Here is a 15,000-nt window from a genome sequence, read left to right as displayed (position 1 = left end):
GCATTTCTCCAGCTGTCATGAAGGAGGTGGGGTTCTTCCTGGACTCAGGGCCATATAAACACACACAGGGCAATTTATAAGGACCAATTATCCTTATTTGCTAAATTCTGGGATGTGGGAGGAAACCTCATGCAGAAAGGCTTCGGTGGGGATTCGAACCATACTTCTCAAAATATCAGCTGAGCTTAGAGTTTGATCAGGACATTATTGTGGAGGATATCATCCATATCAGGACTAAAATGTTTTTGCTCCAATTTTCATTTCTACCATTTTCCAATTGGAAAAGTGGAGCCTAAACCTTTTCAACACCCTTATTCAGATTCAATTCAAAATGCTTTATTGATCCCAACGGGAAATTAAATGTTATAACTCATTAATTCAAATTCTTCAGAGAGAGTCACTGTAGATGGTGACGGCATAATGATGGGGTAGATTATAGAGACATAACCCACAGATCCCATGCATATGGTGCCAAATGTTATGTTTTATGGCCATTCGTCAACTGCAAATCAATTCATCCAGTGAAAGTTAGTAGTTTAGATCCATGTTTCTCATAGAAGCATGCCAAAAAACAAAAAAAAAAAGAAAGAAAACGTACAAGAGTATTTATAAAAGAAAGTTGTATTTAGTGACTGGAATTGACAGAACTTTAAGTCAAGTGCACCTGATATCAAAGTCAATTTTGGAAAGCAAGTAAAAAAAAAAAAAGAAGAATTTCTGTGATTGTCAGAGCCGTCCCAGCTGGCACAACCTTCATTCAGTCCTGCTGCGTGATCATCTTCAGCATCTGCAAGGCCATGGCTCCCTGGTCTGAAGGAATCTGAGATATAACAAGATTACAGTTTAACACTGAATTCCTACCATTTCTGCTATAAAATATGCACTTTGAATTTAACTTTATTTAATTTAACTTAATTAACTTCATTAAAAACATTTTTTACACCAAACAGAAAGCAAAGCAAAAATCTGAGTACTTCTAGATAAAATACTTTATACCAGAAAAGTTTGCATCTTACAGTTCTACCATCTACATTGTATTACAGGTCTACTCTACACCCTTCTATTCTTCCAAACTAAACAGATCAGTGTTTCATGAAATTCAATATTTAAAACTAAAGTAGTTAGAACCAGCTCAGGTTTTACCATGTGACCAGCTTTGAGGATCCAGTAGAATGCAAAGTTCTTGTAAGTCTTGAAAAAGGCTCCAGTGGTTCCTGGGGAGGCTGGGTCATCCAGGGGGGTCCACCTCAGCTGGCTGAAACCAGGAAGTCCCTCCCACTTTAGCCGTTTCACCCAAAGCTCCTGACCTGGAACAATAAAATGTGCTTTTATGATTTATGAATGAGCTTTTAAAATGAGCTCAAACATGAAGAAACATGAACATGTGTTCACCAGAGATGTACTAGCTTCAAGTTTTTATTTGGAAAATGATCTATATATCCTTCTGCTTTAATCTTCTTATGTCTTGCTAAATTAGAAGGGGGGGTGTCATGGTGTATTATCAGAGCACTCAATGAAAGAAGTACTTTCATTGAGCGCTTCTCAATGAAAGCCCTATTCCAACCTAAAAAGGTTGGAATAGTTTGGTTTATAGACACTTTCCCCTTTAACTGGGTCTGAATTTCCATTGTGGTACAACTGGGTCTGAATAACATTTTGATCAGTTGTAGACTATATAAATAAATGATCACAATCATTTTAATTGTAGTAGTTTAGCAGTAGTAACAGCTGAAGAAATTCAAGCCAACTTTATGCACATCAGAATTTTAAAAACAGACATTGTTGAAGTCAACATTTGCAACAGTCTTTAGCCTCTTTTTAGTGGTTAGCATAACTTGACTAACAGTAAAAAGCAATCCGAGTGATTAATCTTTGGCACACACATAACCTTAACAGATTTCCCAAAGACTGCCAGCATCTCCAAACCCAGCCCACACCAGCTCAACTTTTCAGTTGGGTTACCAACTGGGTTACTTAAGTTGGGTTACTTACCCCTAACCCTAGTTTTCAGTTAGCTCAAAAACATTTTGAAAAGTCATTTTCCTGTTATCTACCATACTCTGTCTGTGTCTGGCGACCTGACTAAATCATAGACATGTCTCTGCAACTTGTACTTTAACTTCAGTTTAAAACACTTCACTAATATCAAAAACAGCAAAAACAATGTTCTTCTCAAAGGAACAGCGTTGCAAGTGTGAACTAGTTTTGTTTAGGTATTCACTGACCAGAGACAAAATATATATTTCTGCGTTTCACATCAACTGGTCACCAGCCTCTCTGTACATCACTAGTGTTAAATGTATTACTGATTTGGAAGCTCGTTTACCGATGGTGTCCACTATGAGATCCAGCTGGCCATTGTAAACCGTCACATTGACTCCAGCTGTCAACAACTGGTCCACTATATCCACCACTGGCCTCATAAAATCACCAGCCATGTTGCTGAACACGTCTTCTGCTTGACCTAAAAACCAGAATAGATGAGGACAAAGAAGGCAGACAGAACATGAAACATAACACTGTGATGTGTACCAGACAGTTTATATATGGAGACTTAATCCAAGTACCTCCCCAAGTGACATTCTGAGGGATGATGGCCAGTTTCTTCCTTATTGCTCCGTTCATCAGCTCGTTCAGTGATTGCTTGTGCAGAGGGCGAATGTGGCGGTGGGTTTGCAGAGCTGATGCAGAGAGGAAAAGCACATCTGTCAGCTAGAGCAATAATATTAGGTCCAATCTTCATAAATTCATTTGGTAAGTGGAGTCTAGGTTTAGACAGTGCCATACAGATGAAGTTTTCTCCTGCAGCAGTAGTGACCTTCTCATCTGGTTGCTGGGTTAGAATGTTGTAGAAGTTCACCCCATTGGTGTTCTGGGAAGAAAACAATTTTGCTGATTTGAAAAATAAATATTTGATTTGTACATTATTTCAGTCCTACTATTATAACCCCTCTCCTAAAGGTCTTTAAGGCACCAAAACATTCCTGACTTGTCAAGAATACTACCAAGACCTGTGGAGGTCTTCTGGATCAGTGCGTCCCAAATGTTTCCTCAGTCCATATCACGTTTTTCCAAGTAGCACTATACTTAATGACATTTCTAAACTGTTGTAAAACAGAGCTGGTATCTTTTTAACAAAAGAAAGGGGGGAAAAATCATCCTGGAACCTGCTGGGATTCGACCATGTAATCAGTCGATGGCTTGTGTGTAAAGTCACATCCCTGACCTGGTGACCAGACCACAAGCTGGAACTGGTAAAGCAACTCCACATCCCAGCATTCACAGCATTTCACACCCGAGTTTGACAGAAGCCCATTGGCCAAACAGCAGGGATACCCTGTGACATCATGAACCTGAACATGCTGGCTGTATTCAAGTACTTTGGATCCAAATCCACATCAGCTGTTAGTTTCTCCTTTGAAGATCTGAGTTAAATTAATAAGACACTGTTCCTTTTTCATATTCACATCCTGTTTCCCTCCTGCTCCAGTAAACAAGCTTCTCAGCAACTCCAGACAAAATGCTGTCTCTGTCCATTCACCTCAGTCTGTTACATTTTTGTTTTTCAGTTGCTTAAATTGCCTCAATCACAGCGCAGATTCACTCCATCATTCTAACACCACACCTCAATAACCTACAATACATAGGTATGTATGATGATTCCTGACAATCAGGTAATAATAATCTGTAATAATAAATAAATCAGTTCTATTAACAACTGCCCTTTGGGAAATTAATAGCCACTGATAATCAAAGTGATTTCCCCCAACAAGCCATGGGTGTTAGAATTATTATGTTTTGTTATCTTTCTTACATTAGTAAGGAGATCGGCTTGCAGGAGCTGATCCTCTGTGCCTTCTCAATTCTTGCAAGAATTTGGTTGAAAACTAAGTAACGTTGCCTGTGGTTCTTTTTATTTAGGTTGAGAAAATATCTATCAACTTGATGCCGTGACCAGGATCTCAACCTACCAGTTCGCTGACAGACGAAGAACGACGTGCTGAAAACCGTGCACAGCCAGAGTCAACAGGACTTGGAAACAAAGTCCCGGGAAGTAACGTTTTCGCTGGGCCAGAGCCCTATGTCCGACTTTGTCTGCCAATGGCGGATTGACGAGATCCGACCGGACAAGACGAACCGACAGAAACGTGAGTTGAAAAAGCGCTATTAATTAGGTACGAGTCCCAATTCAGCCAATTTAGGGTTAGAGTCTCTAAAATAAAACGTGGGTTAGAGTCCCAATTTGGGTTAAAGTCCCTAAAATAAAAAAAGAAAAATGGGGTGCAGGGTTTACAGTCCCCCCCTTGGATGAGGTCCCCATAAGAAACCTCAAGCCATCAGGAAATTTTTGTATGAGTGTGAAGTGTGACTGGTGCTGAGTTCTCTGAAAGTACAACTTATTGTCCTCGGAAGGGGACAATAGGCGCATATGTAGTGCACTTTCTGTGACAAAGCACAAAATAACAGATCATAGAGCTAAATCGCAGAGTACTAAAATTATGGGAAACAAGTAGGTATTTTTAATCTTTTTTCACCTTTAAGTAAAGAAAGTAACTATCTAAAAGGCAGTTAGTGGGTGTTTTTACTCGTTTTTTCACCTCCAAGATAGAAAGCTAAGAAAGTAACTATCAGAAGATAGTGGGTGTTTTTATTCTTTTTTTCTCGCCTAAAGAAAGAAAGTAACCATCTAAGGGAAGATAGTGGGTAGTTTTTAGCATTTCTACACCTTCAAAGAAAGAAAGCCAGTGGAGAGACATCTCACTGAAAATAAAAAAAGGGTATGGTGTAGATTAGGAGTGGTTGGAATCTTGGAAGAGTGTGTTTAAAATAAAAAATATATATATATATATATAAAGAACAAACAGGAGGAACCAACAAGTATGTTTGTCAGACCAGAGTACAATGAATCTCCAGTGAGCTGTTCTCACAGCAGCTCAGGAAGCAGGCAGGAGCTGCAGCGGTGATGCAACCCCCACCCCCAGCAGCTACTGCAGCAACAGCACCTTTATATCCTAAGTTGCCAGATTCAGCTGAACAAAACCCCCCAATCTTAAAATTAGATGAAATTGAAACATCCCATGATACAACCCTAATGGAGCAGCAGATCAGCCTCCACATGTGTATGTTTTTCATCCTTCGATAAAACAGAAGAGTTAGGAGTTTCTCCTGAAATCCTTATCGGCTCTCTTTCCTGCCATAAAATGATCCCCTCCAAGAGGTGGGGGTAAGGATTGTCCTGTGGTCTGGCAATAGAGATAACTCAGATTAATGGAGTACCTTAAACATAAATTGTGAAATCTAAAATGGTAAAGGATCCCATGAACCTTTTTCCCTAAGGAATAGAGATTGGCTTTTTAAACCTTAGGGTTTTGTTTGTAACCATAGTTTATAGGAAGTTGTACAGAAGTCATCATCATCGCATAAGGCAGGTTTTGATGCAGTTTTAGTTTTCTAAATTCAGGGAACTGGACCTATTGAGAAACCTAAATGAACTTTCTTTGAAACAAAGAACTCTTAAAGAGTTAAGAGGCAGAGGGGCCACAAAGCTGATTTGTTGGATTCTGCAAAGACATTACAGGTCTTAATGTTTTATGTTTATGTGTTTGAGTAAGCAAATGATTTATGAGTAATGAAGTATGGGAAGTTTTAAATGTTTCACAACTGCAAGGAAAATAATAATTTGGTATTATGATCCCTTGAGTGGACATCCGAGGGGTCAACAAGCAGTGTTAAGGTACCGACCTGGACATTATCCAGCCTCATACCTCAACTTAGGCTTTGATGAGAAGAGGGCTGCTTGTTGGTTCCACGGCTCCAGTATTGGGATAAACACATTTATTTTATACATTATATTCCTTCTTTATAGTATGTGTTTGTATTCTTTTCCTCAGCAACTAAAAAAAAAGAAGGTATATGTGTAATCCGTTTTTCTTTTTCTTAGATTTCTGTGTCCATTTTTCAATTAGACTGGTCGAACGGTTCAGTTGTGAGTGGTCACAATTGTTATGGGTTGTGGGTTTAAAGAAACCTTTTGGGTGTTCAGGCTCCAGTGTGGTACCAACCTGCTCCACTACCGTCTCAGTGACCGACCACAGCTCAGTGGCTTTCAGAAACTGCTGCTGCTCCACAGCTTGCTTCACCTTCTCCGCTGCACTGTTGACATCAGCCAGGCCGTTGTTGTCCAGCAGGGACTGCACACAGCAGGTCAGAAATTCAACAGAGCAGCTTGGATCCACGGTTGTTAATGAAATGCATTCTGTGCGTTACTCACAGTGGTATAAAGGTATGGACCCCATGTCATCACAGAGTCTGGTAACAAAAGACAATCTTACAGTGAGTGGCATGTTGTCGCTTAGACTCTATAAACATTTACAAAAGAAAGGATGAAGATCTGATCTGATCATATATGGAGGGACTGCAGGGAAGTGTTGACAGAAAACGTGAAAACATTGCATGCATGTATCCGTCACTAAGTGCTATTCACATACCAAAAAAGATTTTGAGCTTTAAGTGAACAACTATATAAAACTGCTAATTAAGTTCTAAAAACAAAAGTGATTTTAAGTTCAAGTACATAAACATAAAGCCATCTGCATTTTTAAAAATATCCACAGATAAAAGGTAAAAAATAAAAAACGTAGAGATGGATCAACGATTGGCTGGCCTTTACCACTGTTCTATTTTTGTTGATGTCTGAACTGTTGACTCAAAATTTGACCAATTAATTTTTTCCCCCTGATGATTATAAAACAAAAGGTGAGATGATGTGCTGTTAGTTTTTTTGGTAGAGAGAGTAGCTTTGAATCCAACAGGGATAAAAAGAAAATACATATTTTACCTAAAGTTGTAAATCACTTATTACTAAACAAAGCCAGTTGAAGGAAGTTTGGCAAATCCTGATCTCTGGCACTTTGGAGCCTAATTATTTATCCATGCTAATGTGGGTCCAAAATGAATACATGTTTTTTTTAAATTACTACACCACCTAGTGGTGTGACATGAAATGCTGTCACAATAGGAAACTTGCAAAATCATTAAGGTCCAAAATCTGACTGTGCAGCATTTTTCTGGTGTGTTTTTGATTAGAACTGGGGACAAAGGTTGACCTGGAGAGTTAAAGACTGACTGATACTGACCCAAAGGGGAAATCCACGAGTCTCCTAGTGCCACACCTGCAAAGTTGCATTTCACTGAGCCTTGGGCTACAGCCTGTAAACAGACAATTCACCCAGATTAAAAACCACACCTTGTTATCAGGAAAAGCTAAAGTAGTCTTATAATTTTATATAACAACATGTTCAAGTCATATAAGTTAATTACAGAGTACACATCTGCTTAGAATCCTAAAAAAAAGCAAACTTGCAAATCTGATTTATTTCTGTCTTATGTGGCCCATCATGTGATTCTTGCTTTACACAGCGCTTCCTCCATCATTACAGCTAATGCTCTGTGTTAGCAAAGCTGTGGATCTGATGCTATAGACCCAAAGAGCAGTAAGCTCACCTTGCTGAGTTCCAGTGAGATGGCAGCAGCCATCTTTCCCCCATATGACTCAGAGAAGATGTAGAAGGGCTTGCTCTGCGAAGTTCAGACATTTTAACTCACAGTGGAATCACTTCTTTCATATGGCAAATAATCCTCTCAAACTTAAAGAAGGAAATAGTGAAAATGTATTAATATAACCCCACTTAGGACCATAAGAATTAGTCTAGTTAACAGTAAATACTTCCCCACAAGTTAGCCAAGCTTTTAGACAACATTACTCTTGTTTCAATATGAGCTGATTGGAGGTCAGCTCACCTGGAACTCCGGTATCTGTGTGAAGAAATGTTTGAGCAGCACCAGCATGTCTGAGGCCACAGTGGAAACGTTGGTGGCAAAGCCGTCAGGCCGTTCAGCGTAGCTAAATCCGGTGCCCACTGGGTTATCCACAAACAACACACTGGCTGCCTGCACCTACACAACACATCATAGAGCACACTCAGTGTTTTTTGTTCATTATTTTAGTTTTTATTTTGTAGCTAGCTAGCATGGATTACAGAAAGGAACATTTGACCTATAAATTGCTCATCCATATTTTTGTAGGTCCTTTGTGAAATTGCTTAAGTGTAACATGAAATACAACTTCAACTAAACTATTATCGAAAAACTAAAACTTCGACTTAAAGCATACATGCAAAATGCAACCTGTGTAAGAAACCCATCACTGTACAAAAAAGAAAACAACAACAAAAAAAAAAACACATCATCTCCACTGTGAAACATGGACCTTAAACCAGGGGAGAAACTTTCTGGCTTTATGTTGGTAAAATCACAGCAGCATATAATCAGAATAAAATCTGCATGATATAATTTGTAGTTGTAACATGGCAAACTGTTGAAACGGTCAAGAGGTAAGAATAGTTCAGAAAATCTCTGAAAAGCACCGATATCTTACCCAGCTCGTCTTCCTGGGCTCCAGGTCTCTGTTCAGTGGGCCAATTTCTTCAAAGTTACCAAAGCCACTCCCTGATCCTCCTGGTCCACCCTTACAACGCAGAGCAGAGCCAGGTTCATTTTATAACAGATTCTGGTTCCTCCCCCCGCCGCCCCCATTTCTGAACTTTTGTATTGTCCACAGAGTATCTGTTATAACTTGAGCTGTCAGCACATTTCAAGTTAAATGTTTGTCCTGAATATGGATTAACAAAAGTGAGACACACTGAAGAAAGCTGCAGAATATGAACCTGTGCATCTTTTATCTAAGAGAATTAGCACGTTAGCAACAGTTTCAGGGAAACTTTGACACTGCCGGTGGATGGTTACTTCCTCCTCTGTGGCTACTAATAGAAGCATCTCTGGTGTTACTCATCAGGTGACGCCACGTTCACTTCCACCAACAAACATTTGAAATTCAGTTCTTTCATAGATCACAAACTACTTTAAAACAAAGCCGTTCAACTGAATGGCACTGATGGATGCATTCTTTTACATATTCAATCAATTCAAATTATTGAAGTGTTTCTGTTGTCCATACGCTGGTGTTTCCAGTTTTTATTTCTGCTAATTGTTGCTTTTCTCTGCTTACATCTTTTGAAAACGTGACATTTAAAATTAGAATATGACAGACCAATGAAAAGAAACTAACATTTTTCTTACAGTTGATATTATGTTTATAATAAGTTTAATATTATGCTTAGGGCATCTAGCATTAATTGTACTTTAAATCTGGTCAACGAGCCTCATGTAAACTGTTAAGGAGATTCTAACTTATGAAATATGACTGGATATGAAGAAAAAAAACATCCTTCTTTTTAATCTGACGTCACTCAGACCAATATGCTGAAGTACAGGTGTGATTGGTTTAGGTTTTATTTTGTACCTGCAGCCACATGACCAGCGGCAGGTCCTGATACTGAGCTGACGGACTGTCAGCATAATAAAGCCACCAGAACATGTGGGCCCCGGGTCTCACTTCCACGTAGTCCCAGACTTCTTTACCCGCCAGCGGAGAGGGAAGCCCTGCGAACAACACACGTACATCCTCCTGTATCTACATGGACTCTACAATTAACTCAAATATGTGCTTATTCAAAAAGTTATTTACAACGATTCACTTTCGGTTTGCAGTCAGTGGAGTCAAAGAGCTTACAGGTGGTGATGATCAGAAAACAATCATGTTTTAAGGCAGGTTCTAGTAACTTACAGTGGGAATCCAGAAAGCTTACCTTGAGGGATGAGAACAGAGAGAAAACAGAGGAGAGCTCCAAACCGAGCCATTGTTTCAGCCAGCCTGCCGCTCCGCTCCGCTCTGATTCAGGACAGAAATCACATGACACCAGCCCAGTCAGCTGACACACACCCACGGGTTGGGAGAGGGAGGTCCTAGTATCTATAGGTCTCTAGCTAGTTCGTCTGAAATAAAGTCACTGAACAGAACAGCTTCAGGAAACATTTCGGTCAGGTGCGTGGCCAACTCCAGTTCTAGAGAACTACCATCCTGCAGCTGTTAAATGCGCCCCTTCCTCATCACACCTGGATCAGATGGCTGAAATCCCTGATTCAGGTGTGAATAAAATAAAGACAAACAAATGCCAAGAAAAAGTCCAAGCCATGGCCAAAGGAGGGGATAGAGCTCCTCACAGCTGTCTACCGTTTGTTTGTTTTTTACCCCTCTTCCGTGCTCCTGTATTATTATTATTTTATTATTTTCCTGTAAATTTCCCGCATACAAGTGCATACTATTCACCACTTCACATCACGACACATAAAAATGTGTTCAAAAAGTTAGTTACAGTGTTCTGTAAACAGCTGAAAGCAGAATGCAGTTCACTGGAAGAGGTGGTAATAGGTGACTATTACCACCTCCCGGCCTCTAAGGGGCAGTATGTGAGAGGTGGAGCCTTATTTTGAAAGGCTCAAGCGGACGTTGTGGTTGAGTTAGCCAGGGAGCGCATGAATAGAATGTTTTGGCGTCATGGCTGCGCACGGCAACAAGTTTATTCGCCTCCGCTTGTTTTTTGACTACCCGCCCCCGGCCGTCGTGGGGTGCCGCATGTGCTGGCTGCTCGTGGACCTGAACACGTGCCGCGTGGTGGCCGACCTGGAGAGCGTCATCCGGGAGAAGTTTGAGTTCAGCCGCAGCAGCATCCTGAGCCTGTTCATAGAGGACTGCTACCTGCCGCACACGGAGAGCATCTACGTGGTGCGGGACAACGACAACGTCAGGTGCGCGTTCAGTTCAGGTGTCACTGGGCGAGACAGAGCTCAGTCTGGTCAGCATCGTGTTGGTACGATTAGAAACAAATCACCATGACAACCTGCTCTCCAGAGATGGAGCTGATTTGAAAATGGCATTCTTCTCATCTGGAATTTGGATCTTTGATTCTCTGAGCTGAACTGAGCTAAACACCGTTTCTCACAGCAAGGGAATTTCTGTTCCTTTCTAAATTATTCATAACTTGAACTTTTTCGTATTTTGTGAAGTTAGAACCAGATAGGCTGATATTGTCCCGGGCCATTCATTATAGTTTCTTAGAGATTTTTTGCAGTCTCCAACTGTTTTCTACCAGAATTGCTCTGTACTTATTTTTCATCGATCCTCACGCTCCGGTTTATCAGTAATTCATATATCAATAATCAGTAATTATTGTTATCAAAAGTTTTAAAAGATATTAATAATTTTCCTAGCTCTGTGAGGACACAGGACTCTGTGACCATTTAAAAACATTTGTGTGTTTCTGTGATCAGGGTGAAGGTGGAATGTCTGGCTCAGGTGAATGGACACAGCAGCTGTCCAGAGACGGCTGCTGTGTCCTGCAAGAAGAGACAGAGAGACACCGCAGAGGGACCGAGCGCAGAACACAAGAAGAAGAAGAAGAAGAGAAACGAGCTGGAGGACGGCACGGCAGATTGGTCAGATTTAGCTAAAGGTGGTAATGGGAATAAGATGTTAGAAATAAAGATGGCTGCAAAAAAGAAGAAGAAGAAGAGGACAGTGAAGTCAGTGGACAGAAGCCATCCTGCTGTCTCTGAAGCTACAGCTAATGTGGCCTCACACATGCCCTCCAGCCCTGACAAGACCCCAGCAGGGAAGGTGAAAACACAGACTGTCCCTTCATCAGGCCCCAGCAGGAATGGAGGTAAAGCTTGTCATCAAAAAGTAGCCAAGAAAACCAGCGCCTCTCCTGCTGCTTCAAAGGGAAACCAGAAACCCAGCCCCGAAAAATCTCGGCCTCCTTCCTCATCTGCGTCTTCACAAACGGGCTCCTCCTCGGATGAGGCCGATACTTTAAAAGTCCCAGTCGGATCCAAAGCTTTACACCCCGACACCAGCAAGGCTGCAGCTCAGAACCAGAACCAGGCGTCCAGCATAGAGCAGCCTCCGCTCAACCGAGACAGTGAAGAAGAGATCCAGCTGGTTATCCGCTGGCCGCAGCAGCCTCTCCTGAACATCCCCGGCCCGGGGGCCTGGAGGGGCCTCGGTAGGGGCCGGGACAGGAAGTGGGCCAAAGGGGATCTTGGAGAGTGCCCTGGGGTCAGAGGTCAAAGTGACATGGAGCGATTCGGGAATGGCACAAAGGAGCCCTCATACCAGACTGACTCTCTGAGCAACAAGTCTATTGTTCTGCAGGTGAGTCTCCAGATGTGCCTGCAGATGTTTGCTGCGTTTGTGTGGATCAGGACAGCAGTGCTGTCACTGGAATTCAGGCTTTTATCATCATAACTTACGTCTTTCACAGATCTATGGCTACTAACTTTAATATACTTTATTGGACCAACACAAGCAGTGCAGAATTTGAAGTGTGTCGGTCATCAGCGTTTTATTTTGAAGTAAAAGTTTAGATAAAATCATTTTTAATAAATCCTCTGATGTAGACTTTAGTAAAAGAAGAGAGAAAGTGATGAAGAACCAACGTTCTAGTTTGTTTAGTCTGTAAAGCTGAAGGTAGTTGGACAGGCTTAGGAAACAGTTACTACTCTATCAGCTTTATGTTAGTCTCAACAGTTTAGACACAGATGCATGTGTGCATGTTGCCATTAAGGTATCTGGTGTTAATAATATATGGCTCGACAATAACTTCAAGTCTCTCTGAGTAGAATGAAGCAGAACCCATCCCGAAGGACTACAGCTCCATGCCGCTGCTGGCTGCCCCGCCCCAGGTGGGCCGGAGCATCGCCTTCAAGGTCAGTTTGGTTGAACAAATGATAATTAATCAGGACTGATCATCACATGGAGATAAATGTTCTTTGCTCTGCAAACAAAAAAATGGAAAAGGCAAAAGTGTTTGATTAGTTTGACTTTCTCATGGTGGTTTTCTTTTTAAATACAACTGTTATGGGTAAAACCATTTAGTTGTTTTATTGTTTCACATCAAGCATCACGCAAACAACCAGAGAATGAATATATATATATATATTTATATATATAATTTTTTTTACACTGTGAAATCTAGCTCAGGATTTTATCAGAGACCCTTCAGTAAAGGTCTGTGAACGCCCCTACCTTCACAGGAGAAAGCTACAATGTTCAATAAAGGGGAAAATCATTCTTGCATATTTCTCTTCACCTTCTCCATCCTTTCATTCATGTACAGTTGCTGGAGCTAACAGAGAACTACACACCAGAAGTATCTGAATATAAGGTGAGGAGAGTCAGCATTGATGAAGTCATTGTTCTCATAACCTAACAGTGTAGCTGAATAAAACGTCCAAGCTTGTTGTAGTGAATTCCTTATTCCTCAAACCTTCTACATGTCTGTCTACATGTACATCAGGAGGGAAAGATTATCAACTTTGACCCGACAACCAACCAGATTGAGCTGGAACTTCTTAATGCCTCGCAAGGTAGGAACTGTTTTTTTGTTGTTGTTGTTGTTGTTTTGTTTTTTATCGGTGTATAAAACTAAATTAACATAAACAATAATAAAACTCCTTCACTTTAGTTTAGAACATATTTTATTGTATTAGTCAGGAGGGAACATATCAAGTGTTTATTATTTGATTTATCTCAGAATTATGAGGTGATGGCAGTGAAATGACATGTTGCAGAAACATGTTGCAGCACAACATGTTAGGGATGCACGATATATCAGCACTAACATCAGAATTGGCCCATATTAGACATTTTTTAACATATTGGTTTGATTAAATAAAACGTGGCTGATATTAACAGATATGTATATCCATTTGTTGCTTTGTACTGCAACCAAACATTTCACTTTTGAAACTTTTGGCCTATGATTTAAATCAAGTGGGGTTCATTCTGAATGCTTTATTAATTACACAAACCTTATGGAATAAGGTTTGTGTAATGGAATGGAATGAGGAATACTCCGGCTTTACAATGTGAGTTTAGTTCTGTTCCCACTCAGAATCGAGTCTCGCTCTGTTGGCTGAATTTAAGTCAGTCACAAAATAAAAGGTTTCTTTCTTCAAAGCAAATGGGCCTGAAATGCCACATTATGTAATAACATGGCAATATGTAATAATGTAACAAAATCAGGCTTCAAAATGTAATTAAACATAGTTAAAAACAGCATTATGTAATGCACTTTGTGATACTTTCTGTAATATTATTATATTTTGTGCTGATTTTTACAAAATGCAGGGGTAGCTATTTTTAAAAATGATAATGTAATATGTGGTGCATCATGTAATAAATGCGTAGGATCTGCAATATGACTTTTATAAGTATATTGTTTAGGATGAAGACAATCAGTGGTTTGCAATCATTTATTACAGAATGCACAACATTATTACATTATTTCTGAAAAAAAAAGAGGCTAAAGCCAAAAGAAAAAGCTGCAATTTATAGAACATGACTCCGTCATTATAAAAAAAACTTACTGTAATCTAACTTCATATTATCTCAGCCCCGTTCATGTCCTGTGTTCAGTTCCTCTCATTTCTGGTGTGCTTCCCTCCAGCTCCTGCTGAACCAGGCAAGTTTGACCTGGTCTATCAGAATCCAGACGGCTCAGAAAGAGTGGAGTACGCCATACAGAGGGGATCCTCAGTAAGCTGCTTGTTTTGTAGACTTCATTATATTTCAGTGACTGTCAGCAAAGTTTGTTAGATAAACCTTTGAGCATGTGTCTTGAATAAAATCTTTATTCTACTGCGTCTCTCCTGCAGGTTATGGAACGTTGGGACTCTCTGCTGGAGCCAAGACTCATCATTTAAACATGAAAACTTACATTCACTTTGTTTATTAGACTAAATAAATTTGCTTTTATTAAAGTTAATTTATTGGGATTTGTTCTTTTCTGGATGGATTTTATTTTTGTATATTGGTGCTACAACTCATTGTTTTCTATAAAATTTTTAGAATGAAATCTTGCATCCTGAGTTCTGATTATATTGTTAGTTTTTCATTTCTGGTAGATATCTATATATGATCTGTGTTGACAGTAAAGGAACACGGGAAGGTTGATTTGGTACAGTATGCATGGTATCGACCTGGACACGTTAAGTATTCTTCAAGGACATCCTTGATGTTTGACATTTTAAAACTTGTTT

General features: G+C 40.1%; 2 protein-coding genes across 2 annotated transcripts; one reads left to right on the top strand and one right to left on the bottom strand.

Annotated features, from left to right (window-relative positions):
• Window positions 1-603: 603 nt before the first annotated feature.
• On the bottom strand, window positions 604-9,865 carry scpep1 (serine carboxypeptidase 1). The gene is made up of 13 exons (XM_028023051.1): window positions 9,708-9,865; window positions 9,362-9,501; window positions 8,438-8,527; window positions 7,801-7,956; window positions 7,504-7,578; window positions 7,137-7,209; window positions 6,272-6,309; window positions 6,063-6,191; window positions 2,788-2,872; window positions 2,568-2,681; window positions 2,327-2,464; window positions 1,144-1,307; window positions 604-820 (listed from the first exon to the last, which is right to left on the bottom strand). Exons 1-13 carry the CDS (start codon window positions 9,757-9,759, stop codon window positions 758-760), a joined length of 1,317 nt encoding a protein of 438 aa, XP_027878852.1. The 5' UTR covers window positions 9,760-9,865; the 3' UTR covers window positions 604-757.
• Window positions 9,866-10,392: 527 nt separating this feature from the next.
• Window positions 10,393-14,726, top strand: coil (coilin p80). Its single transcript, XM_028023050.1, has 7 exons — window positions 10,393-10,707; window positions 11,230-12,112; window positions 12,580-12,666; window positions 13,077-13,124; window positions 13,257-13,326; window positions 14,409-14,497; window positions 14,617-14,726. The coding sequence occupies exons 1-7, from the start codon at window positions 10,457-10,459 to the stop codon at window positions 14,662-14,664; spliced, it is 1,476 nt and encodes a 491-aa protein (XP_027878851.1). The 5' UTR covers window positions 10,393-10,456; the 3' UTR covers window positions 14,665-14,726.
• The last annotated feature ends 274 nt before the right edge of the window (window positions 14,727-15,000 follow it).

This window comes from Xiphophorus couchianus, chromosome 7 (genome assembly GCF_001444195.1).
Source record: "Xiphophorus couchianus chromosome 7, X_couchianus-1.0, whole genome shotgun sequence".
NCBI classification, from domain to species: Eukaryota; Metazoa; Chordata; class Actinopteri; order Cyprinodontiformes; family Poeciliidae; genus Xiphophorus; species Xiphophorus couchianus.
The sequence above is the reverse complement of the archived record's forward strand: the minus strand, read 5'-3'. Positions and strand labels throughout refer to the sequence as shown.

What these genes read in the sequence shown, in the direction of transcription:
- scpep1 (XM_028023051.1), bottom strand. Translation starts at nt 9,759, where the DNA reads ATGGCTCGGTTTGGAGCTCTCCTCTGTTTTCTCTCTGTTCTCATCCCT. An exon ending in CTCTGTTCTCATCCCTCAAG is followed by an intron (nt 9,502 to 9,707) that starts GTAAGCTTTCTG and finishes TGTTGTTCGCAG; the next exon opens with GGCTTCCCTCTCCGCTGGCG. An exon ending in CTCGTGGATTTCCCCTTTGG is followed by an intron (nt 6,310 to 7,136) that starts GTCAGTATCAGT and finishes TTTTGTTACCAG; the next exon opens with ACTCTGTGATGACATGGGGT.
- coil (XM_028023050.1), top strand. Translation starts at nt 10,457, where the DNA reads ATGGCTGCGCACGGCAACAAGTTTATTCGCCTCCGCTTGTTTTTTGAC. An exon ending in CGGGACAACGACAACGTCAG is followed by an intron (nt 10,708 to 11,229) that starts GTGCGCGTTCAG and finishes TTCTGTGATCAG; the next exon opens with GGTGAAGGTGGAATGTCTGG. An exon ending in ACAAGTCTATTGTTCTGCAG is followed by an intron (nt 12,113 to 12,579) that starts GTGAGTCTCCAG and finishes CTCTCTGAGTAG; the next exon opens with AATGAAGCAGAACCCATCCC.